Raw genomic sequence first — 25,660 nt, forward strand, 5'->3', positions numbered from 1 at the left:
CAAGTCTGGAGTTCGTTGGCGCTAACTAGAAAAATATAATCATTAGGTAGATAAAGACATTTAAGAGAAGATGTTATAATAACATGTGATTTTTAAAACTTTGTTGCTATGATAGACAGATTTTAATTCCATGTATCAAGGATGAATATTTTAGAAAATACTGCAAACAGTGTATAAAGGATATGATTAATTATATTCCATATAAATAATAAAGGATTATTATTTCACAGCTTCCATAACTTTTACATTATATCTTTCACAGCTTCCATAACTTTCCCATCCCTTCTTCAGCAAACTTTATCCTGTAAATATTTTGTCCTCTTCAGCACTACAGTCTAACATAGCCATTCTCCTATAGGAAGGAATATTTTACAAGCATGCCTTTTTTCTTTTATTCAAGAACTTTCCTCTATACCCTTTTTCATCAAGAACACATTGGTATACTTGCATTTATTCTTTATCTAAATATAAGACTAGCAGATAAAAGTACATGGGTGTGTTTCATACCTGGAAAAAATTTAACAGTGATGTTATCTTTATACCAGTTCATATTTGGGGTAAATGTTACTCTTTTAAAGCAGTGCCTCAAATAATACCTTAAGAGTTATGTTCATAAAGTTCAAATATTCAACATAAAAATTTAATAGAGTTAAAAAAAGATGTTAATTTTGTACAAATATTGTTTATGAAGTACAAGAGGTTAAGTATTTTTCTGTGGGCCCAGTTTAGTTTCATCTCCTATACCCACAAGGATAAATAGTGCTATTTGTCTTATCTCATCCTTAGATATTAAATAAGTAAGCTGTTTAGAGCTATAAGAAATAATTATTTTATTTACATCTTTATCAAAAGGCTTCTTATGTCTATGATATCTCTTGATAATTAAGGTGGAGACCAAAGCACAATAAGGAGTAATAGCTTTTTTATTCATGGAAGGAGGATGTAGCCACTCTGTAGGCCCTTGGTGCCATAAGCATCCAATTGAGGTATGAACAGTAGGTAGTATAATTAATTGCCAAGGAAGATACCAACCTTTAATTAGCATTTCCTCTATCAGTATCAGGTTTTAAGTCTGTTACTCTTCTATAGGCACAGCTTGGATTGGATATTGGTGCTTTGTAAACCTCTGATTGTTCAGAGCCCAGAACCTGCCCCGCCTGGAGTTTCCTGACCACGGGTGCTGGCCATCACAATCAATTTTAGATTTATATTTACATTTACATGCTTTTGCCCAGTGTAAACTTCTATGACATTTAGGACACATATTAAGGCAGTGATCCTTAGCGGTATTACTGCCATATTTTTTAGCTAAAAGAGGTGCTTGGCATTGCTTCTGAAGGTATTTGAGTTTATCACAATTAAAACATTTAGCATTCATTTGCTTTTGGACAGCAGGGGTTTTAAGTCCTGCTAGGTGGGCAGGATGTTTCAAAGTCTTGATGTTGCGGCAGGCCTTTAGATAACCCATAGCTTGTTTACCAAAATTTTGGGTATTTTCTTTCTTACAGTCTTTCCACATATGTCCCAATTTGCCACAATTATAACATTTACGTCTATTTTGCTTTAACTCTGTGCTTAAAGTAGCAGCCATCAATTTAGTTTTGTACACTTTAGCACCGATATTCATACATGTCTTCATAGTTTTGTGGACCTGGGACTGTGGCTGCCTCCCATTTCCCTGAATCTGACCCTGTACAGGCTGATTACTCAATTTAGGACGACTTAGAGGCAATAGAAGTGTTCCATTCTTGTGGAATTTAGACTTACAAGCTTTTTGCCAATGAAATCCCTTCTCACACCGTGGACAGACAGTGTGAGGAATATTTAAATTGGGTTTAGGAGTGTCCACATAAGTTTTTTCCTGTTTGAAATTTTGGGATGAGTTTCTGGCAGGACAGTTGTGGCTGAAATGCCCTACTCCACCACAAGAATAGCAATTCTTTCCTTTTTTATTTTTTTGATTGCCTCTAATGTTCTTTAAAATCTGAGTAGCAGTTTGACCTTGAAGAACTGCAGCAATAGTTAACCCTTGCATATAAGATGGAGTGACTTCAGTACAAGCTCTAACATAGTCTGACAAATCTCCTGTCCTTCTCACTGGCTGAATTAAGGTCTGGCAAGTTGGAGTAGCATTCTCAAAAGCTAGCTGTTTAACTATGAGATCTGTAGCTGTATTGTTAATTACTGTCCGACTCACTGCTTCTGTGAGTCGAGCTACAAAATCTTCAAAAGGCTCCTCAGGCTTCTGCTTAACATTTACAAAACCCGAGGACTTCTGATCTGCAGATGGCAGGCGTTTCCATGCTCCTAGTGCCAGGGAGGAGATAAGCTGTAATGTCTCCTTAGGCAGAGTAAGTTGTTCTGAAACGCCAAGATGAGTGCCCTGTCCTAAAAGCATGTCTAAGGTAAGAGACTTGCCACGCCTCACAGATCCATGAGACTTTACTTCTGCTTTAGCTAGTTCCTCATATTCCATCTTCCACAAAAGGAAGCTTCCTCCTGTGAGGCAAGCCTTAGCAACCTGAAACCAATCATATGGAGTCATCCACTTAGCTGCTAGTCCCTCCACCATTGTCATAGTGTACGGGGAGTTTGGCCCGTAGTCAGAGACGGCATGCTTTAGTTCTTTAATAAGCTTATAAGGCAACGGTTCCCATTCAGGTTCATTCCATTCATAAACAACAGGAAAACAGAAAAAATCACCTTCCTTATGTGCCTGCTGCATTGCTCCTCTAAAGCCAATCTTTGCTGGATCTGGTCTAGCTGGAAAGGGCTCACAAAGCTTAGCCGAATATCTTGGAGGCTTATCATCAACAGCAAGCGACCATCTATCACGCAACACAACTGTCTGCCCTTCTTTGCAATCCTTAACTTCTGATCTAAGTGTTTCTGGTTTTGAAAGATCTTCTTCATCTGCTAAGGCTTCCTGGTCATTGTTAGAATTGTTTACCTTATCTTCGGGACAGACACTTTCCATAGAGCCATAAGTCGAGCCTGAACCTCCCTTTTTACGATTAATCAAGGGAGTATGTTCCCGAGGCGGAGCAGTCGGGGAGGATGGGGCATAAGCATCTGTCCCCGTATCTAGTGTTTGTCTCAATACCGCCCAAATAGCATAGGCTGAGGAAGGCATGTCAGCCCCCCCATGGCTCTGATACCACCTCTTTATATCATTCCCTACCTGATCCCATGTCTGTAAATCTAAAGTTCCTTCCTCTGGGAACCAAGGACTAATTGTCCGTATGAACTGCAAAAATCCTGAAAGCTCTTTTTTACTAACTTTAATGCCTCTCTTTTGTAAAGTATGCTTAATAATATCAGCGTACAAGCTTCTGTCACTTGATGCACTCTGTCCCATTTTTACTCTATAGCAACAGAGGGTACAAAACTTCTCAAGAAATGTTCTGACTATTCACCCCTCCTAACCTGACCTTCTGTCAGGGGGCCTGCAGCACCCTGGGTGAAGTCCTATCCACGCCGCAAAAAAAAGATAAAAGACTTACCTTCGTCGAGCCCTCACGTTGGGCGCCACTTGCCGGAGTCCAGCTCCAGCCGAGTTCGGAGCTCGGGAAGGGTGCGTGGAGTCGGCGATAAAGAAAGACACAGACACAGGCATTTGGTGCATTCTTCCAACCGTTCAGGAAAAAACTGTCCTTTTTATTTACTCAAAACCCTTCTCAAGCTTCTACACAAGCAACTATTCTATTTTTTTTTCTTTTCAAAATTAAGGGGGCATGTACAGACATTTGGTCACTCTGTCTGTACTTCAAGGCTAAGCAGGTGCTCCTAAAGATAATTTTGCAAAATACTGTATTCATATTCTTCAAAGCAAGCTATTGTTTATCCTTCAACAGTAGCCATGGAGCAACAGCCAGGACTCCAAGGCCAAGGCACATGCGATTATCTGCTAATCAGTAGTACTTTCCCACCACATTTTTACTTCTACAATTTACCCATCATTTAATGGGAAAATAGGTTATAAGGGAAAAAACCTAAAATCTAAAATAGAAACTTCAAATGTTAAATCTCCCTACAACTATAGACCCCTACAACCCCATAAACAATAAGACAATAATCAAAAGCATTTTTCTTTAATAAAAGCATCCTTAATCCTCTAGCTAAAAATTATAAAAGCGGCTAAAACAGTTACATTTTCTATATTCCAAAAAAATTGCAAAGACAGGCTAGCCTTTGAGATAACAATAACTATATTTATTGCCATAGCAGTTTCAGCTCTCACTCCCATCACTTGTATTAATATTTAGGATATTTTCAAGCCCCTTCCCAGAAGGTGTGCTATATGTCTGGGCCCGATTTCAGGGCAATGGGTAGGTACACAATAAGGTGTCCAGAAATGGCATGGGTTTAATTGTGCTCCTGTGTGTAAATTGTCAAAGGCCCACTCACCAAGATATTATCAGTGACACTAACTCTCAAGCTCACGTTGGTGATAAAAGCCATCCCACAGGGGCAAACACTGCCTCAATAGATTGCAAAATTCTTAGTGGGGTGCTTGAGTGTCCATGCAGCCAGGGGGTAAAACAGTATCAAGGTGGTCGGAGAGACTTCCGCCGGGCCTTGCCACACAGCTGGAAACTCCCCCGGGCCTTGCCGCACAGGGGAGCTGTTCTCATCACACCCTCGTGTCATCCACACCCACTGCGCGGACCCCAGCAAGAAGGCCCACCCAATTTCTCACCCTCCCCAGGTCCCGCATGTAGGGCATGCTCTGAGATACTTGCTCAAGTGGTTTTGATAGTTCCCCAGTTATGAATCACTGCCAATCTTGCCACTCCAAGCACAGTGAGGTCTTTGAAGAATCCACTGATTGACATAGTCCATCATAGAGTCTCCGTTTGCCCTGTATTTCACTGCCAACATATGGCTGAGATGGTTGATTGACCTGTCTTCTGTCTTGTCTTGCTAGGGTTCTGAGTCTAGTGTTTTGTTTGGGGAGATCTCCAAAGAGACTTTGTCTGAGGTGTTCTCAGACCAGATTTCAAGCCTGATTTTTATTTTTTAAGACTTGCTTATTTTAAAGAGTTACACAGGGAGGAAGAGTCCGATCTTTTATCCACTGCTTTACTCCCCAAATTGCTGTAGTGGCAGGAGCTAGACTGATGGAAGACAGGATCTGGGAACTTATCTGCATCTCCCATATGGGTGGCAGGGGCCAAGCGTTTGGGTGAGCTTCCGCTGCTTTCCCAGACACATCAGCAGGGAACTGGATCAGAAGTGGACCATCTGGGACACAACCGGGTGCTTGTAGGATACCAGCACAGCATCACAGACAGTGGCTTCACTTCCCCTTTGCCAGGATGACAGCCACTGTTAGCACTGGGCTGTGTTCCTTTGGAGCGGCCCTTCATGGGTAACACGGATGTATCTGTTTGCACATGTACGTGTGCACCTTTGCACACATGCTGTTACTTAATAACAAAGATGGGATCATGCTGTTGCTTTGGTGTAAAGGTCTTTGAATCCAACATGTTACACATGTTTATACATGTACCAATGTAAAGACATGTTCATAGTCTTTCCATTACAGTCATAGTTAGAACTGGACATTGTTTTTACTTTACATGAACACTTTACTCAAGTGTTAATGTAACACTGTGTTACACAGAGTGCTAGAGTAAGTGTCCATATGCCTCTATGTCTGTGGCTTTGTATGTGTCGGTTGGTACCCCTGCCAGGAGGACATGTCTGTTCCCGTGGCCTTACAGCCTTTCAGCACTCTATGCCTTAATGCATCTTAGTTTTTGCTCATTTGAGAGGTTACAGTTGGGGGCCTAGTACTAATTTTAATACTAGGTTTTAGCAAATATTTTTTCCAAATTCTCTCTTCTTCCTCACATTATCCCAGTTAATTCCCTTCCCTAAAGCAGTGTCATTGTTGTCCTGTGTCCTTCCAGAGATGTGGGGTACTCAGGAAGCTCAAGGAAAGTGGAATTGGAAGACCAGTGTATTTTGATGCAAAATACTTGGAGTAGCAGACATGTGGTGCAGCAGTTATGTTGACACCTGCCACTTGAGAAAACCTGCGACCCGCGTCGCAAATGTCTTAATTGGGGTCTCAGCACCACTTCTGTTTGTAGCTCGCTGCTAATGCTCGCTCTGCAAGGCGGCTGATGTTCAAGCACTTGAGTCCCTACCATCTGTGTGGAAAGCCTGGATGAAGTTGTGGGTTCCTGGCTTTATCCAGGTCCAGCCCTAGCTGTATTGTGGGCATTCGAGGAGTGAGCCATAGATATAAGATCTGACTCTTTTTCTCTGCCTTTCAGATGAAAAACATATGTATTTTTTAAACTTTTAAAAACAAACTTTTGAAATCCACGTGGTCTTTTTCATAAGGGCCATTTCCGTGGACCTACTGAAGACCCCCTGTATGCTGGGAATACCTGTGTTTATTTTCCTCAATTTCCTTTAAATCTACTATACTATAAACACTGTTGTGGACTTGTTTTGCTGTTTATCTTGGTGGGGTAGACCAGTTAGGCTGCTAGCTTGCAATGCTGGGTCAAGTCCTGCCTCTTCCAATCTAGCTTCCTAATAACGAGCCTGGAGGCAGTGGATGCTGGTTCAAGGACGAGGGTTCCACCACTGCTGTGACAAACCCATTTAGAATTCCTGTCTCCGGCCCGGCACCGTGGCCTAGCGGCACATTCCTGAATCCCATGTGGGCACCAGTTCTAATCCCGGGCCACTTTCCATCCAGCTCCCTGCTTGTGGCCTGGGAAAGCAGTCAAGGACAGCCCAAACTTTGGGATCCTGCACCCATGTGGGAGACCCAGAGGAGGATTTGGGCTCCTGGCTTTGGATCTGCGCAACACCAGCCATTGCGGTCACTTGGGGAGTGAATCATCGGAGGGAAGATCTTTCCCTCTGTCTCTCTTCCTCTCTGTATATATCTGCCTTTCCAATAAAAATAAATAAATCTTAAAAAAAAAATAGAATTCCTGTCTCTGACTGTGGCCTGGCCAGTCCCCTACTGCTGTTGGCAGCTGGAAAGTGAGCTTTTCCCTTTGTTACTCCCCTAACCCCAGATACAGGGAAAAATGATAATATTAGCATGGAAACAATGGTATTACCCACTTTGACCCTGTAGCCCTTGACCCTTTGTACCCTAATCAACTAAGATTATTAAAATAAAAAAAAAGAAAAAAATTAATATTATCTTCGAGATTCTTTCATGTGAATATATGAAAAGTATTTTATTTGTGATTGCATAATATTTCCAATATGTGAAGAGATCATAACCTGTCTACTTCCTCACGGAAAGATTAATTGTTGGAAACGGTGGTTCAGTGATTAGTCTTGTTTGTCAGTCAGTCATTTCACATGCGATCAAATTATATCCCAACTAGATGAAGAACCTGCACACTGGTAGTTGGAGAAGATTGTTCTCGGCATTGTATATCACAGTGCTTCATAGTTCTTCACTTCAAAATGAGATGGAGTACCTTTTCTTTATTAACATCTCATGCTTCTGCTCCTGTTTATTGCCTCTTCCGAGTCTTTGCTCATCTTCCACTTGAATTGGCTGTCTTATTGATTTGTTTAAAGATTTATGTATTTATTTTGAAAGAGTTACATAGAAGAGACACAGGGATGATTGATCATGTGTCTGTTCATTCGTTCCCAGATGGCCACAGCATCTACCTCTGAAAAAGCAAAATGTAGAACAATTGGAACGGCTGTTTGTGTGCAAGCACTATCTGTATTCTCAGAGGAACAGGGGGGACTCGAAATGGGCATTCATACTTGTAAAGGCTGAGGAAGACAGTCTCTGGGGAAGGCACATGGAGATGGAAGCAGGCTGCTGAAGAGGACCAGGGCAGCTGGAGTGGTTTTTGTTTTTCTGAATCACAGAATTGGAGGCATGTCTCATATCTGCTATTTACTCCCCAAATGGCTGCAATGACTAGATCTAGGCCAGGCCAAAACCAGGAGTTTTTTCCAGGTCTCTCACGTGGATGCAGGGCCCAAGCACTGGGACCATCGCTGCTTTTGCAGAAATATGAGCAGGAGGATGATTCTGAGGCAGAGCAGCCAGGTGTGGAACCTTCCTTTTGGGATGCCAACACTGCAGGGGGAGTTCAGTTAAAAAGAAAGGAAAAAAAAGTTTTGCTTTCAGTGATTACTGCATTTAGGAACTGTCTAAAATTTTAAACTCCTTTTTCCTTGTTTTCTAGGAAAAACCTATGTGGGTCTAAAAATTATCCAGGCCCTTCTAACCAATGAGAATGTTTGGCAGATCAACCACCAGAAGTTCCCCATCTTGGTTGTTTGTTATACTAATCATGCTTTGGACCAGTTTCTGGAAGGTAATGTTCTGTACCAAGACATTTATGGTTGAGCTGTCAGCACCTTCAACAGCGTGTTCCATTGCTCTTTGAGCAAAATCCACAGTCCGAGAACCCATGAGGCCCCAGGTGACGTGCCACAGCCTGGCTCTGAAGCTCGGCTCCTGCCACTCTCCTCGGGTTTCTCCAGCTTCTTTGTCCCATCCGGGTCCCCTTACCTGAGATGTGCTTCTTCCCGTCAACTCTTCATCTTGTTTCCAGCCCATCTGGCTGGCTTTGACACATTCTTCAGGTCTGATCTTAGGTCTTGCTTCTTCAGGTAAACTTTCCCCGTTACCCCCAGACATCACCAAGTCAAGTCGCCTTTTGGCCTGACCCTAGACTGTAAGCGCTGTGAAGTTTGGCTGTGTTTCTTTACTGTAGTCACAGATTCTTGCACCTCTCAGACACTCAAAAAAGCAGTAGTAGCATTAACAAATATGAATATCTTTCATTTTGCTAAGAATATTATTTTCCGTACTTCCCATTCCCTTCACCTAGGTGAATCTTTGTTGTTAGAGTCTAGGTTTAAATATTGGGTCTTCAGGAATAGATCCTTACCCAGATAAAGTAAGGTACCTGCTATTCACTTATGACATTGGGTACCGAGTACTCACACTTTCCAGTACTAGAAGTATCTTCTCTGCTCGAGCATAAGATGAGAGAACAACTTGGGAACTGAGTCTGTTCTGATTACGGTATCTTCAGGACCAGGCACACGCCTGGGACTTAAAAGCCGTCAGGACACTATAGGGAAGGGCAGGAAACGTTCACCAAGAGCTTGCTTCATGCCAGCCCCCAGCCAGGAACTACATACTCTCATTTCTACACCAGTAGCCCATGATGAAGGTACTACTGTCTCCAGATTGCAAGGAAATTAAAACTCAAGTAACTTGCAGCAGGTTATACAGCAATGGGGGTATTTTCCCTGTGAGCTTGCTCATTAATGGGTTGAACTTGCTGTGAGGGCAAGTTGGTTTCCCAAGGGTCCAACTGAGGTAAGATCCCAACACCCATAGCTCTCCCCTGAGAAGGCAGACTGCTCCTCTCAACCTGCACAGCTCTTCTTCACCTGCACTAGAGGGATTTCATTTTTAATGTATCTTTATGAAGATTTAGACTTCATTCCTAAGTTCAAAGGGGATGTTTACTTGAGAAGTAAACATTTGTGTACCCGCCCCCCCCCCCAAAAAAAAACCACTCTGCTCTACTCCACAGGCATCTACAGATGTCAGGAAACGAGCATCGTGCGAGTGGGTGGAAGGAGCAACAGCGAGGTCCTGAAGCAGTTCACCCTGCGGGAGTTGAGGAACAAGCGCGAGTTCCGCCGCAACCTGCCCATGCACCTGCGCAGGGCCTACATGAGTGTGAGTGTGGACCCGGCAGCGGTGGCTCTGCCTGGACGCCCAGGGCCAGAGCGGAAGCTTCTCGGAGCTCTGGCAGACCTGTGTTCCCTTTGTGCAGTGTGACCATTGCCCTCGTGATTGAGGATGGAAGCTGTATGAAGGGTGCACTGTCCCCCCCTAATTCCTGTCAGGACGCCAAGGCCACTTCTGCCCTGCCACCCACATCACTTCTGTTCCTAGCCCATTGCCTGTCGTTCTGCTGGGCAGTAAGGTGTTGAGCCAGAAATCCTGAGTTCTTACTAGTAGAGAGGAGAACTGCTGCCAGGCGGCTTGGATGGCTCTGCCCCAGAAGCCTTGGCCTGCTGCTCTCTTACTATTTATTTCCTTTCCTTATTGGTTGGTAAGAATCTCTGAGACATTTTGGTTACCCATTCTTTGTTTTCAGACCCCCGTAGTGCCTGGGGAAGTTGGCTTCCTTCTCCCTTCTTGCTCTTCCTGTCTTGGCTTTGTTTTCCCTAGAGGCAAGCACTGACTTGGAGACTGCCACTCCCCCTCATTTCCTCCCCTGTGCTCTTGGCAGATCGTGACGCAGATGAAGGAGTCGGAGCAGGAACTGCACAAGGGAGCGAAGACCTTGGAGTGCACCATGCGCGGGGTGTTGCGGGAGCAGCACCTGGAGAAGTACATCTCTCCCCACCACTGGGAAAGCCTCGTGAATGGACCGAGACAGGTAGGCCTGGGCCCAGAGCCCCTGGGGGAGCCTCCCGCGGAGGCAGCAGAGCGCAGCCACTGTGTAGGGTGCTGCCTTTCTGGGCGAGAGGCAGCTGAGAATGCTTGGCAGGAATGAGGCTGCGCAGCCAGCTTGCTGGGTTTGAATCCCGGCTTTGCCCGTGGCAAATTCCTTAATCTGTCTGTGCCTATTTCTTAGAAAGTGAGAGTAATGATAGCATTAAGGCAAGCCATATGAAGCTGTCAATATTTGTACATTTTTTGTACATTTTTACCTGCAAAATTGCTGACTTCTTACAGATCAAATTAATTTTTTTTAAAGATTTATTTTAATTTAAAGGCAGATTTACAGACAGGAGAGATTCTTCAACTGCTGGTTCATTCCCCAAATGGCCACAACTGCTGGAGCTGAGCTGCTCTGAAGCCAGGAGCCAAGAGCTTCTTCTGGGTCTCCCATAGGGGCCTGAGGCTTTTGATCATCATCCATACTTTCCCAGGCGATAAATGGGGTACTGGAGTGGAAGTGGAGCAGCCAGGACACGATCTGGTGGTGCCCATAAGGGCTGCTTACTATAGGTAGAAGTTTTTAATTTTTATTTATTTGATGCTAATTATAGGGCTGACCAGGGTTGAAAGGATGAAGGATCAGGTGGAAGCTTAGTCTACTGAGGTACCATGCTGGCCCCAGAACAACTTAAAGGATTATCATTTGAATAAACAAACTGATATTTATAATCCTTTATCTTTAATAAGTATGCTAAACGTGGTTTTTTTTTTAATGAAATAAATAAGATCATAACTGAGGTGGTCTTGCGCATGTAGTGTGTGGCAGTTGTCAGCCCTGGGGCTTGTAGCCTGACGGTGTGGAGTTCGTGATCCGCAGCGACCACACAGGGATAATCGGGCTGCTGCAAACGCTGCTGTGAGAAGTAACGGAGACTGTGAGTGACAGGAGCCCAGGGACGAGGCAAGATAGACTCCTCCAAGGGGTCAGTAGGTGCGTGAGTGAGGGAAGCCGTCCAACACTGAGACATGACGAAGGAGCAAGGACTGGCGTAGCCCGGAGAGGACGCAGCTGCCTCAGCCCCCTCAGGGTTCTGCTGCCCTAGCCCAGAGTCTGGCAGGACTCAAGCCCAGGCGCTCTGATGTGGGATGCAGGTTGTCTTCAGCAATATTGTAACCGTTAGGCTAAACACCAGCTCCAGAGCCTCTGGGTTAGAAGGGGATGACTGAAGTGTTTGAGAAGACCTTGCCTTAGCACCTGTTGTTAGTCAATCCTCATCACTGGTAATTCTGGCTTCCTCAGGATAACGAATGGACCTACTACCAGCCCAGTAGGCATTCCATGATGCTGGAGTGGCTAGGTCTAGGTGTCGGTTCCTTCACGCAGAGTACTGCTCCACCTGGACCTGAGAATACAGGTAAGAGATGGTCACACCCTCAGGAAGCCCATGGCCAAGACCACAGCAATAGGATTTTCAAATAACGTCCAGAATTTATACACAGCTTTCAATCCATCAGAGCAAGGCAGATAGTTTACTAAGATGACAGAGGAAAGACTTTTTTTTAGAAGATTCATATATTTATTTATTTTTATTGGGAAGTCAGATATATACAAAGAGGAGAGACAGAGAGGAAGATTTTCCATCTATTGATTCACTCTTCAAGTGGCCACAATGGCTGGAGCTGAGCCATCCGAAGCCAGGAGCCAGAAGCCTCTTCGGGGTCTCCCACGCAGGTACAGAGTCCCCAGGCTTTGGCCATCCTCAGCTGCTTTCCCAGGCCACAAGCAGAGAGCTGAATGGAAAGCAAGCTGCCAGGATTAGAACCGGCACCTATGTGGGATCCTGGTACGTGCAAGATGAGGACTTTAGCCGCTAGGCTACCACACTGGGCCCTAGATGAAAGACTTTTAACGTACACTTCACAAAATCGGAAATGCTGTTGGTTAGTAGACATAGAAAACATGCTCATTAAAAGAGGAAGTAAAACCACACAGAGACATTATTATACTCCCACTGTGCTGACAGAAGTTAAGCAGTTTCTACAACCCTTCACTGATGAACATGTGTCGTATGGGAACTCTGTTACAGCCCTCGCGGTGATGTAAACTGGACAGCCACTTTGTAAGGACAGACCAACAGAACTCAAATTTTCATCAGTGTTTGTGTAGTGGATCAGTCGGTTATCTTCGTAGATAATGAAATACTGTATAGCTGAAAAGGAATGAATCATAACATGTTTGGACCTCAACACAGGCTGAACGGAAAAGACAGGTTACAGAAAAACACACAGACACGCAAGTGATGTGTCACATAGGAAGAGATATGTAAACTGTGTATGATCAAGTTTTAAATTTTGTATTTTTAAAGATACATTTATTTATTTGCTTTTTTTTTTTTGAAGATTTATTTATTTATTGGAAAGTCAGATGTACAGAGAGGAGAGACAGAGAGGAAGATCTTCCATCCAATCATTCACTCCCCAAGTGAGCGCAATGCTATGCCGATCTGAAGCCAGGATCCAGGAACTCTTCTGGGTCTCCCACACGGGTGCAGGGTCCCAAAGCTTTGGGCCATCCTCGACTGCTTTCCCAGGCCAAAGGCAGGGAGCTGGAAGGGAAGTGGAGCTGCCGGGATTAGAACCGGCGCCCATATGGGATCCTAGTGCGTTCAAGGCGAGGACTACAGCTGCTAGGCCATGCAATCGGGCCCCATTTATTTATTTGCAAGTTAGAGTGAAAGAGAGATCTTCAATTCACTGATTCAGTCCCCACATGTCCACAACAGCCAGAGCTGAACTAGGCTAACAAAATCAGAAGCCAGGAGCTTCCATTCGGGTCTCCCGCATGGGTAGTAGGGTCCAAAACACTTAGGCCAACTTCCACTTTTTTTCCTAGGCCATTAGCAGGGAGCTGGATGGGAAGTGGAGAGCTGGGACTCGAACCAGCGCCTCTGCGGGATGCCGGTGTCACAGACCGTGGGCTTTACCCACTATGCTTAAGTGCTGACCCCAAGTTCTTTTAGGTTTTTTTTTTTTTTTTTAAGATTTATTTATCTTTATTGGAAAGGCAGATATACAGAAAGGAAGAGAGACAGAGAGAAAGATCTTCCATCTGATGATTCACTCCCCAAGTGACTGCAACAGTCAGTGCTGTGCTGGTCCAAAGCCGGGAGCCAGGAACTTCCTCCAGGTTTCCCACACAGCTGCACTGTCCCAAGGCCATCCTCGACTGCTTTCCCAGGCCACAAGCAGGGAGCTGGATGGGAAGTGGGGCTGCCAGGATTAGAACTGGCACCCATCTGGGATCCTGGTGTGTTCAAGTTGAGGACTTTAGCCACTAGGCTATCACGCTGGGCTCCCCAAGTTCTTTTTAAACGAGAAAATGAGTAATGCAAAACTCAGGTTAAAAAGACCCACAAGAGACTTCAGAAAGTATGATAATTTTCTCCTTAAATTGGGTGAAATGGGACCAGCATCGGAGCATGGTGGATGAAGCCCCTGTCTGCAGTGCCTTGTCCCATGTGAGCACCTGTTCAAGTTCTGGCTGCTCCGCTTCTACTTGGCTCCCCACAAATGATGGCCCATAGCTGTGGGTTTCTGCACCCCAAAGGGGGACCCCGAGGAGAGTCAGCCTGGTCCAGCCCCAGCCGTTGTGGCCATCTGGGGCGTAAACAGGCTGGTGGAGGATCTCGCCGTCATTCCTTCTCTATCTCTGCAACTACCTTTCAAATAAATAAAAGCCTGAATGAATAAATGAATTGGGTGAATGTTCATTTTATGTCTTTCTGTTAAATTGCTTATTTATATTATTGTATAATCTCCTTTGTAATTTTTATCTAAAATTACTATGAGGAAATAAGTGCAACATGGGACAAACAAGTAAATAAGGAAGCTTGTCCCCCTCCCTCTCATTCCTCCCAAATTCCCTTCCTAGAGGGACCCACTAAAGCCCATTGAGAATGTCACCAGCTTTTGGGCTCTGGTAGGTGCCCTATCCTGACCTTGGTTTCTGCAGCCCCCATGTCTCTTCCTGCTTTTCTAGCCCAGGAAGAGGAGGAGGAGGAAGGAGAAGAGGAGGGTTCACTGATTGAGATTGCAGAGGAGGCTGACCTGATTCAAGCCGACCGGGTGATTGAGGAGGAAGAGGTGATGAGGCCCCGACGGCGAAAGAAGGAAGAAAACGGGGCTGACCAGGAACTGGCCAGAATGCTCCTGGCCATGGGATTAGACCACAGTGCCCGGCAGGATCAAGCCATGGGAGAGTGGGAGGTAAGTTCACTCCCTCTGGGTTCCTGAGAATCCCAGTAAAATGAGAAATGGGCCTTGAGTTACTACTGCCAAGTGATGTGGGTTAGAATCTGTCGAAACAGGCTTGAGCGTGTTCTGGCATCTTCTCTTACAGCTTCTTCACCCTCACAATTAGGAAGTGTGCCCATTTTACACCCTAATTCTAGCATCAGTCTAATTCCCAAGCTTATAAAAATCATACCACTTTTGAGGGGAGCCTGGCAAAAAATGCCAGTGTGGAAAATAAGAAATAAGTAACCAAATGCTGCTCTCTAGCTTTTAGAAAAATGCACAGAATTGAATCATCTGTGCTGTCATTACTTCATGTGTTTGAGGGTGGTACCTTCCGTCAACTGCAGCTGGGCCAGGAGCCTTGGATTAAGGCATGAGAGGATCATAGTGGGACAATAATGGGCACCCTCGGTGGGGAAGGGAGCCTGGTCCTTCAGTCTCCCTGAAATGTGTGCTCCAAGTACACACATGTCTTCCTGTAGACTTGCCCTCTGCTCCTTTTCCTTAAGATTTACTCATTTGAAACACAGTTATAGTAAGGTAGGGGAGAGAGGATTTCCATCTGCTGGCTTAGTTCCCAAATGGCTGCAGCAGCCGAGGAAGGGCCAGGCCAAAGCCTGGAGCTTCAATAGGTCTGCCCCACTGGTGCAGGGACACAAGGACTTGGGCCATCGTTGTCTGCTTTCCTGGAGCATTAGTGGTGAACTACATTGGAAGAGGAGCAACCAGGGCTTAATCTGGCTCCCATATGGGATATTGGTGTCTTGGGCAGTGACTTAACCCATTAAGCTTCTGCCCCGGCCCTTCTCTGCCCTTCTCCTCAATTCTGGTGATCCTCATCATTTCCCATGTGTTGATATGCAGAATGTTTGGATATGCAGAAGACCAGTTTATCAGCTCCACCAACTCATTTAGGGATTATCAAAGGTAACTTTGAATCCAGTTATCACTTAACTACTGATGTGACATTTGCTCCCTGCTTCAGTTCAGTCCAGTGTGGTGGGCAGCAGCATGCTCCCAGTGCTTGGAAGGCTCTCTGCTTTATGCCGCCAGGAGAATGTTTGGTTTTGAAACCAGGGAAAGCCTTTAATGTGTGTTCTCCCATGACCTCAGACTCAGTGACAGAGTCAGAGGAGAGCACTTTCTCCTAACCAGAACCTGTCCCCTATTCGATCAAGGTACTGGTGGGTGTGATGACACTAGGCTCATTTGAGCAGGCTCTACGCAAGCCATGTGCTCAGCTCCAATGGCTGGGCAGCAGTCACACAGCATCCCCCGGAGAGACATACTGCCCTCTTTGATTAGAATATAGACACTTTGGGAATGGTAAACAGTATGATCAATGAGGCTCAAGGATAGCTGGTACCAGCCCCATTGTGTCTTCCATGTATGCCTATGTACTACTGTCAAGTCACCAGCCCTTGGGCCTGGTACAATGGCTTAATGGCTAAATCTTCGCCTTGCAAGTACCAGAATCCCATATGGGTACCAGTTCATGTCCCTGCTGCTCCACTTCCCACCCAGCTCGCTGCTTATGGCCTGGGAAAGCAGTAGAAGATGGTCTAAAACCTTGGAACCCTGTACCTGTGTGGAAAACCCAGAAAAAGTTCCTGGTTCCTGGCTTCAGATTGGCTCAGTTCCAGCCATTCTGGCCATTTGAGGAGTGAATCAGTGGATGGAGGATGTTTCTGTCTTTCCTTCTCTCTGTAAATTTGCCTTTCCAATAAAAATTTTTTAAAAAAATCAACTTTTTGTGAGAGCTCTTTGTGAGAGGTGCTATTCTTGTTTTATACAAGAGGATGCTATGACACAAGAAGTCCCCAGATCCTAATAAGAGGGAGCCTAGGGCTTGAGCCCAGTTGACTGGCTCTGTAGCCTTTGCTTAGCCACCCAGTGGCTTGAAGCTCATCAGTTGCCCCACCTGGGGAACTCAGACTGGGCCTGCTACCCTCAGACAGCATGTTGCGTGGTGTCCACAGACCCAGCGCACCCAGAAGAAGAGAATGAAGAATAAGATGAAGAAGGAGCTTCGCAAGCTAAATGCCATGACTGAAGCTGAGGCCAATGAGATCCAGGACATCTGGCAGCTGGACCTGAACTCCCGCTGGCAGCTTTACAGGTAACTGTACACTTCCCAGAGCCAGCCCTTGTCATTTCTCCAGGGAGCTTTGTCTGTTCCTGGAGCTCTGCCACAGTGCTGTTGATGGTCACACCACCGAGCTGCTGTGTGCTCAGGCACAGATACCTGCTGTGCTTCCTGAAGCCTAGAGTCTGTCCAGGGAGACAAATGAGTTACAGAATCCCTCCAATGCGACATATGGGCGTAAACACTAACCAAGACAGAAGAGCAGGGAGGACAATGTTGGGAAGATCTCAGCTGGTCTAGGCGCTCAGGAAGGGGAGATGGGGAGTGAGATCTGAAATGCAGATAGGCAGCTGTCAGGTCAACAGGGGCAGGGAGTAGCTCAGGTGGAAGGGATCATACAGGTGAGGGAGAGCACAGCCGCTTGAGGAATTGGAGGAAGGCCCCAGCAGTGCTGTGACCCAAAGACTGGGGATGGATCTCGGGGGAGGCGGGACTGCCTGCTGCTCAGGTGAGGACTGTGATTTTTATCTGTAGAGCAGCAGAGATGCTAGAAGGTTTTACAACAGACTAGTGGCATCATCCATTTTCTTTGTATTACAGTATTCTGTGGAAGGGAGCAAAGGAGTTGTAGGCAAAGGAGGAGTGAGGAGAAATTTTTGCTAAAATCCTTCATTGTCTCCCCGGCAGTTTTTGTGCATTACCCTGCCCCGTTTCCTTAGCTCCTCATCACACTGCTCATCTCTGAGCTTCTGGGCTTGAGTTTACACATGTGGGATTCTCTCTCTGCTTGAGGATCCGGGGTGTACTTCATGTGCTAAGTACACGTAAGGGGTTCCTCCACCTTCTCAAGGCACCTGGCTTCTTTTTCTCGGCATTTGCATTCCCCAGGCTGTGGCTGCAGATGTACCAGGCCGACACCCGCCGGAAGATCCTCAGCCACGAGCGGCAGTATCGCTCATCAGCAGAGAGAATGGCTGAGCTGAGACTCCAGGAAGACCTGCACATCCTCAAAGATGCCCAGGTTGTCGGCATGACAACCACAGGTAAGCAAGGGTGAGATGCTGCAACCAAGTTCCCGCCAGGTGCCAGGTTCCTATCTGATTCTCTAGGGTGTGCAAAGAAAAGCTTCTTCGGTAGGTTAGGGGAAAATACCAAGAGAAGCTAGCGAATGCAACCCCTATTTTGGAAACTGTTCTTGAAAAACACATGCTCTTGCTGAGTTAGAAACTGCAGTTCTGACCACCATGGATATAATGCTGTGAAGACCAGCCAGCACCAATGGTGTCATTCGAAAGTCCCACAGCTCTGGGAAAATAAGAGGTCCTTATTGTCTCCAGCTCAGTCAGGAAGCATGGCTGGGGAAGCCCAGAGGTTCGCTCCACCGCTTAGAAGAGCCTCTCCCCTTTCTGACTTGAGGTGCTGCCAAATACCGTCAGATTCTACAGAAGGTGGAGCCCCGCATCGTCATCGTGGAAGAGGCTGCTGAGGTCCTCGAGGCCCATACTATTGCCACGTTAAGCAAAGCCTGCCAGCACCTCATTCTGATCGGGGACCACCAGCAGGTAAGAAGCCAGCATGCCTGCAAGATGGGCAGACTATAAGGATAGAATCGGAAAGATCCCAGCTGTTGGGCTTCAGCAGTCCTCAAGCTGATCACTGGCTTTTTCCGATTCCTTTCTCTCACTTCCCATATTCATTCTAAGAGTAAGTGCTGTTAGATTTGGGGTGTATTTTAGAGTTAGCACCATCAGTTCCTTCACCTTGTGTCCCACAATACCATGTTCCACTATCTTCCTGCTTGTTTTAGCTATCCTCTAATCTGTTCTCCATAAAGGAGCCAAAGGTGAATGTTTTTAAAGGTCTGTCAGATCCTATCACTCTCCTAGTCTGAAATACCCGTGTTTTCCCACTGCACTTGCTTCTGAAAGCAGCCTGGGAAGCCATCACAAGCAAGCTTCAGCCCATTTCTCCGACTTCCTCTCATCTTGCTCACAGTGTCCCACCCCATCCTTCCTGCTCCCCATTTGGCCTACTTTCTAAATAAGTGAACAACGGTCAGTTTCCAAGCTATCATCAACCTAGGTGTCACTGGTCAGGAGGCCTTGTTTAAAGACTGCCACTTGGGGTTCTGTTACACAGCACCCCTAGTACTCGTCTTTATAGCCCTTGTCACCATTACCCTGTGAGAACTTAGAAAAGTGCCTAGCACATGGAAAGTACTGGACAAATATTTGTGGGTGGATGGATGGACAGACAGATGGATAAATGATTAAAATACATTTTCAATGGAGAATCCTCAGCCATTCCTGTCTTCTTAGCTGCGCCCCAGTGCCAACGTGTATGACCTGGCCAAGAACTTCAATCTCGAGGTGTCCCTCTTTGAACGGCTGGTCAAAGTGAACATTCCCTTTGTCCGTCTGAATTACCAGGTAAGGAGCTGGGCCTCCATTACTGGCCCATACCCAGGGCAAGACTCTTGGGAGCCTGCCAGCTCCCAGCAAGCACAGACTTGTAGGAATAAAACTGGTTTAAGTATTAAAAAATGACTGCCAAACATATTTTCTGTTTTTAAAACACCACAAGGACATGAGATGAGTTTTATTGGATGAAGGAGCTGTTCCAATTTGCTCTGTCTCCCAGTTGTTGCCTAGACCTTCCACCAGCAACCTACTCTGCATAAAAATTTTCCATTTCTCCTTTAGCTGTGTCCCTAATGACAGACATGTGTTGTTTCAGCACCGCATGCGTCCTGAGATTGCCCGCCTCCTGACCCCCCACATCTACCAGGACCTAGAGAACCACCCGTCTGTTCTCACATATGAGAAGATTAAGGTGAGTCTTTCCTCTGGTCTGTATTTGCTAGGGTCAACACCAGGAAGGGGCTATCTTTCCTCAGGATGAAACCACAGTTATTGAGGAGGTGGCAGATGAGCATAGAAACTGGGAATGCAGACCTGGGCTTTTCAACCTCAGCCCTGACACTTCAAAATTATGGGTCCCATGGGATTTCTGAGTTTTAAGGTCTTTGTAAAGGGAGAATATTGGGTTCTTCCTCATCCCATGACTGCATTGATGGAGATGATATATACAGTCAGAACAGGGGGAAGCACAACTCTTCAGAAACTCCATAGGAAAGAGTTGAATTGAAAGATACATATTTTTTAATTGTTTACTTGAGTGGGAGAGACAGAGGTCAATCTGTCCACTGCCTTACTCCGCAATGGCCTACAACAGCCAGGGCTGGGCCAGGCCGAGCCAGCAGCTCCATCCAGGTCCCCCAAGTGCCTGGGCCTCTTCTCTCCCAGGTGCATTAACAGGAAGCTGGTCAGAAGCAGAGCATCCAGGAGTCCAGTAGGTGCATGGACATAGGATATACCATGTCACAGACAGCAGCCTAGCATACTCCACCACCACAACATACTCCAAAGATGGCTTCGGACAGACAGAGCTCTCATCCTCTGACTCATTGCTTCCCCAGCTGGCTACAGTGGTAGGATTTGGCTGGGACCAAAGCTAAGGATCAGGAACATAGTCCAAGTCTCCTGTAGGGGCAGGACCTCAGGGCCTGGAGCTGTCACCACTGCCAGCCAGCAGGCATCATAACTACAAGGCCGGCCATGGAATCCCTGCTGCCAAAAAAAAAAATTATGTCTAGTTTGAGTGTGTTTTTTGAAGATCCTTTATGTATATAGATTTGAATAATTTTTTGCAGCAAAATAACTTTCCATTATCCATGAACTTTTTGAAGTCCCCTTGAAAATGAGCTGCTCTGTCACCTGTATCAGATTACTGCTGCCATTCCCCAAGCTGTAATGTTTGAGTCATTAATGGCTCTTGTAGATATTAATATCAGACTAGCCTCAGGTAGACATGAATTCTTGATCCACTCCATAATTTGCTGTGGCCCTGAAACAAAGTACATAGTAACTAATTTCAGAATTAGATGGTGACATGGATGGAATAGATACCAGGCCCTCCAGGGTCTCTCTGGGGCAGCAGCATCAGCCAGTGCTGGAGGAAAGACCAGTGCTATGCAAGAGCCACCTAATGTCATTCTTTCCCTTTCCAGGGGGTCTCCTCCAACCTCTTCTTCATAGAGCACACCTTTCCTGAGCAGGAGATCCAGGAGGGTAAAAGTCATCAGAACCAACATGAGGCTCATTTTGTAGTGGAGCTGTGCAAGTACTTCCTGTGCCAGGAGTACCTGCCTTCCCAGATCACCATCCTCACGACCTACACTGGGCAGCTCTTCTGCCTGCGCAAACTCATGCCCAGCAAGACATTTGCCGGGGTCAAGGTCCATGTCGTGGACAAATACCAGGGGGAAGAGAATGACATTATCCTCCTTTCCCTCGTGCGGAGCAACCAGGAGGGCAAGGTGGGTTTTCTCCAGATAGCCAACCGCATCTGCGTGGCTTTGTCACGAGCCAAGAAGGGAATGTACTGCATCGGAAACATGCAGATGCTGGCCAAGGTGCCGCTGTGGAGCAGGATCATCCATACCCTGCGGGAGAACAACCAGATCGGCAGCACCCTCCGCCTCTGTTGCCAGAACCATCCTGACACCCACACCTTAGTGTCCAAAGCTTCAGACTTCCAGAAAGTGCCCGAAGGGGGCTGCAGCCTGCCCTGTGAGTTCCGGCTGGGCTGTGGGCACGTTTGCACCCGAGCCTGCCACCCCTATGACTCCTCACATAAGGAGTTCCAGTGCATGAAGCCATGCCAGAAGGTCATCTGCCAGGATGGGCACCAGTGTCCCCTAGTGTGCTTCAAGGAGTGTCAGCCTTGTCAAGTGAAGGTACCCAAAATCATCTCCCGGTGTGGCCATAAACAAATGGTCCCTTGTTCCATGCCTGAGTCAGAATTCTGTTGTCAAGAGCCTTGTCCCAAGTTCCTGAGATGTGGGCACAGATGCAGCCACCCATGTGGTGAGGACTGTGCTCGGCTTTGTTCAGAAATGGTCACTATGAAACTCAAGTGTGGGCACAGCCAGCTGGTAAAGTGTGGTAACGTGGAAGACCTCAAATATGGTCTGCCAGTCAAGTGTACCTCCAAGTGTGGCACCATCTTGGACTGTGGGCATCCCTGCCCCGGCTCCTGCTACAGCTGCTTTGAAGGTCGCTTCCATGAACGCTGCCAGAAGCCTTGCAAGCGCCTGCTCATCTGCTCGCACAAGTGCCAGGAGCCATGTATTGGCGAATGCCCACCCTGCCAGAGGCCATGCCAGAACCGCTGTGTCCACAGCCAATGCAAAAAGAAGTGTGGGGAGCTGTGCACCCCCTGCGTGGAACCCTGTACCTGGCGCTGCCAGCACTACGAGTGCACCAAACTCTGCTCCGAGCCCTGCGACCGACCACCGTGCTATGTGCCTTGTACTAAGCTGCTGGCTTGCGGCCACCCCTGCATTGGTCTGTGCGGCGAGCCGTGCCCCAAGAAGTGCCGTATCTGCCACCAGGATGAGGTCACCCAGATCTTCTTCGGCTTTGAGGATGAGCCTGATGCCCGCTTCGTACAACTCGAAGACTGTAACCACATCTTTGAGGTGCAGGCCCTGGACCGCTACATGAACGAACAGAAGGATGATGAAGTCGCCATCAGATTGAAGGTCTGCCCTGTCTGCCAGGTGCCCATTCGCAAAAACCTGAGGTATGGAGCCAGCATCAAACAGCGTATGGAAGAGATCGAAGTCGTCAAGGGGAAGATCCAGGGCTCGGCAAAGGAAATTGCAGCCAACCAGCAACAGCTTAAAGCTCTGCTGGAGACGAAGAGCCTCCTCTGCCAGCTGCTGCCTGAAGCCTCCCTGATGCTTCATGACAAGCTGGCTCAGGAGAACGTGTCAATGAAGGACCTGGGCCTTGTGGAGAACTACATCAACTTCTATGATCACTTGGCCAGCCTGTTGGCATCGCTGAAAAAAATACATGCATTAGAACAAGACAAAGTGAGGACTCGACTCGACCAGGTCCATGCCTGGCTTGACAAGAAGCGCCTGAGCTTCACCAGCCAGGAATTGAGTGACCTCCAAAGTGAAATCCACAGGCTCACATACCTGATAAACCTGCTAAGCAGCTGCAAAATGGCAGAGGGGAGGGTGAATGGTCACGTGGCAGAAGAGGTCCAGAATCTCCGGAATATCCTAGAGCGAACATCCAAGTTCACTGTGGAGGAGGAGCGGCTTGTGAAGGAGAAGTTGGAAGCTCTGAAAGCCTGCCTCCCTTGCTCCGGCCTGGGCATCTCAGAGGAAGAGCGGGTGCAGATTGTCTCTGCTATGGGTCTCCCTCGAGGCCACTGGTTCAAGTGCCCCAATGGCCACATCTATGTGATTGGCGAGTGTGGGGGAGCAATGCAGAGGGGCACTTGTCCTGAGTGTAAGGAGGTGATCGGTGGCACTAACCACACCCTGGAAAGCAGCAACCGGCTTGCTTCCGAGATGGATGGAGCCCAGCACCCTGCCTGGTCTGACACAGCTAACAACCTAATGAACTTTGAGGAGCTCCAGAGGATGTTATAGGAGGAGGCTGCCGGCTGCCTTCGGCTTGGCCACTCCATGGCTGTGCTCGGCTTCCCTGTGGAGGAACTGGGGGTGTTTTTATGATCCTCCTTTAGTCTTAGCACCTATTTAAGGATCCACTTTTAGGGCTTGCCCACATTTCTTTTTAGATTTACCCTGCGCTAGAGTAAGCACTTTACCTCCAAAACTGAACAAGTGTAACAGCTCTCACCTCTTCCTCTGTTGCAAGTTAGGGGAAGGACCACCCTGAGGCATTTCTGGGACTCCCACCAGGGCTGCCCAGGAGCCACTGTGGATCTTGACATGGTCAGAGGTCTCTTACACAGTGTTCCTGAGGCACCGAGTGTTGACTCAGCATAGCTGGTGGATTCTTACTGCCTAACTTGCAGACTAACTCTGATCCTAATAAACAGAGCCCAGAGGAGCTGTTTACAAACTGCTTATCTTCAAGGAGCACAAGAATCCCTCCTCCCTCCTCCCTCCTCCTCAGGCACCTCCCTCCAGGAGTCAGAAGCCCATGATAAGACAGTCCTCCACTCGCTGTAACCCAGTGGGGAAACGGGCTCTGCCCACAGCTCAGGGCTGACGCAGCAGGCCCAGGCTAATTAAGGCATGGTCCCTGCACCCTTTCCTGTAACTTGTACTTCAGAATAGGGAGGTCTCTACCTGCTATAGGAGAGACCCCATGGCCATGCTGGTCCTCCCTGGACCCATTCAGTACCAGCAGCAGCTGTCCCAAATGTGCCCCTTTGTCCCAGCACCTCCTCCCCAGCTTCTGCCTGGGCAGGGTTAGCATGCCAGCAGCTTCTGTGGGCCCCAAGCCAGAAGCTGGCCCCGGCCTACCGCCTGCAGCGCCTTCCCACGGCCCAGGGCTCCTTAGCACCACTTAGCCATCTCAGGTCCTTTCTAACCTTGGCAAGAAAAACATCCTACGTTGCATTTCCTTTTTTCTGTCTTTAACTATGCACTTTAGCTTATAAAGCCAATCAATAAAAATGATGGAAAAAAATCAGTTCGTGTTTTGACTTTTTTTAAAGATTATTTTATTTTTATTGGAAAGTCAGATATGCAGAAAGGAGGAGAGACAGAAAGATCTTCCATCCGATAATTCACTCCCCAATTGACCACAACAGCCAGTGCTATGCCAATCCGAAGCCAGGAGCCAGGAACTTCCTCTGGGTCTCCCATATAGGTGCAGCATCCCAAGCCTTTGGGCCATCCTCGACTGCATTCCCAGGCCACAGGCAGGGAGCTGGATGGGAAGTGGAGCTGCCAATATTATAACTGGCACCCATATGGGATCCCAGCATGTTCAAGGCAAGACTTTAGCTGCTAGGCTACCATGCTGGACCCATCTTTTGACTTTCAAAAACATTTTATCTGAAAGGCAGGTTTCCCATTCTCTGGTTCACTCCTCAAATACCTGCAGCACAGGCTGGGCCAGGCTGAAGCCAGATACTCTGAATTCAATCCCCATCTTCCCAGGTAGATGGCAGGGATTCAGCCACTTGAGTCATGACCTACTGCCTCCAGTACACATTAGCATGATGCCAGGACTCAACACTGGACACTCCAACACGGGGGTGCAGGCATCCCCAGGGGTACCTTGGTGGCCTGTGTCAAACCCTCGTTCCTTCCCTTAACTTCTAGAAACAGCACTGCCTACAGTAAGGCCATGCTTCAGATTTTTTATTTTAAAGATTTATTTTTTTATTACAAAGTCAGATATACAGAGAGGAGGAGAGACAGAGGAAGATCCTATGTCTGATGACTCACTCCCAAGTGGCTGCAATGACTGGAGCTGAGCTAATCTGAAGCTAGGAGCCAGGAGTTTGTTTCTGGGTCTCCCACACGGGTGCAGGGTCCCAAAGCCTTGGGCCATCCTCGACTGCTTTCCCAGGCCACAAGCAGGGAGCTGGATGAGAAGCAGGGCTGCCGGGATTAGAACCGGTGCCCACATGGGATCCTGGCACGTTCAAGGCAAGGACTTGAGCCTCTAGGCCACACCGCCGGGCCCAATGCTTCAGATTTTGTGATACAGCATTTTTGAGCTGTCAAATCATTGGTCCTGTGAGAAAGGGGCTGTGCCAAAGCACACACTTCACCAGTCTTGGCGGCAACCCTGCTGGGCACACAGGCAGCGTTTATGCTTTATGCCTTTTGGAGGAAAGAGGACCTTTGTGCAATTGGCTTTTCTAACCTGAGGAGCAATATGGGACTCCTGGGCATGGCCTAAAGGGATAGCTTTGCAAACACTCGTCTATATGTAACCAGATAATTACCGTACGATTCCAGGAAATGCACCTTCTCCAGACTGTTTCTTGGTGGCAAAGCCAGGAAA

At 47.2% G+C, this 25,660-nt stretch overlaps 1 protein-coding gene across 1 annotated transcript in view; it reads left to right on the plus strand.

The window, feature by feature from the left end:
• The window catches only part of ZNFX1 (zinc finger NFX1-type containing 1), a 36,416-nt gene extending 12,097 nt beyond the window's left edge, over window positions 1–24,319 (plus strand). The window contains exons 4-14 of the mRNA XM_040981335.1: window positions 8,196–8,327; window positions 9,564–9,712; window positions 10,272–10,421; window positions 11,727–11,841; window positions 14,466–14,692; window positions 16,702–16,841; window positions 17,697–17,851; window positions 18,225–18,370; window positions 19,127–19,237; window positions 19,545–19,640; window positions 20,878–24,319. Of these exons, the coding sequence (XP_040837269.1) occupies window positions 8,196–8,327; window positions 9,564–9,712; window positions 10,272–10,421; window positions 11,727–11,841; window positions 14,466–14,692; window positions 16,702–16,841; window positions 17,697–17,851; window positions 18,225–18,370; window positions 19,127–19,237; window positions 19,545–19,640; window positions 20,878–23,319 (3,863 nt within the window). The 3' untranslated portion in view covers window positions 23,320–24,319. The remainder of the gene's footprint in view (window positions 1–8,195; window positions 8,328–9,563; window positions 9,713–10,271; window positions 10,422–11,726; window positions 11,842–14,465; window positions 14,693–16,701; window positions 16,842–17,696; window positions 17,852–18,224; window positions 18,371–19,126; window positions 19,238–19,544; window positions 19,641–20,877) is intronic.
• The last annotated feature ends 1,341 nt before the right edge of the window (window positions 24,320–25,660 follow it).

The sequence above is a fragment of the Ochotona curzoniae genome, unplaced genomic scaffold, assembly GCF_017591425.1.
Source record: "Ochotona curzoniae isolate NIBS_2020 unplaced genomic scaffold, NIBS_Ocur_1.0 contig_3520, whole genome shotgun sequence".
Taxonomy (NCBI): Eukaryota; Metazoa; Chordata; class Mammalia; order Lagomorpha; family Ochotonidae; genus Ochotona; species Ochotona curzoniae.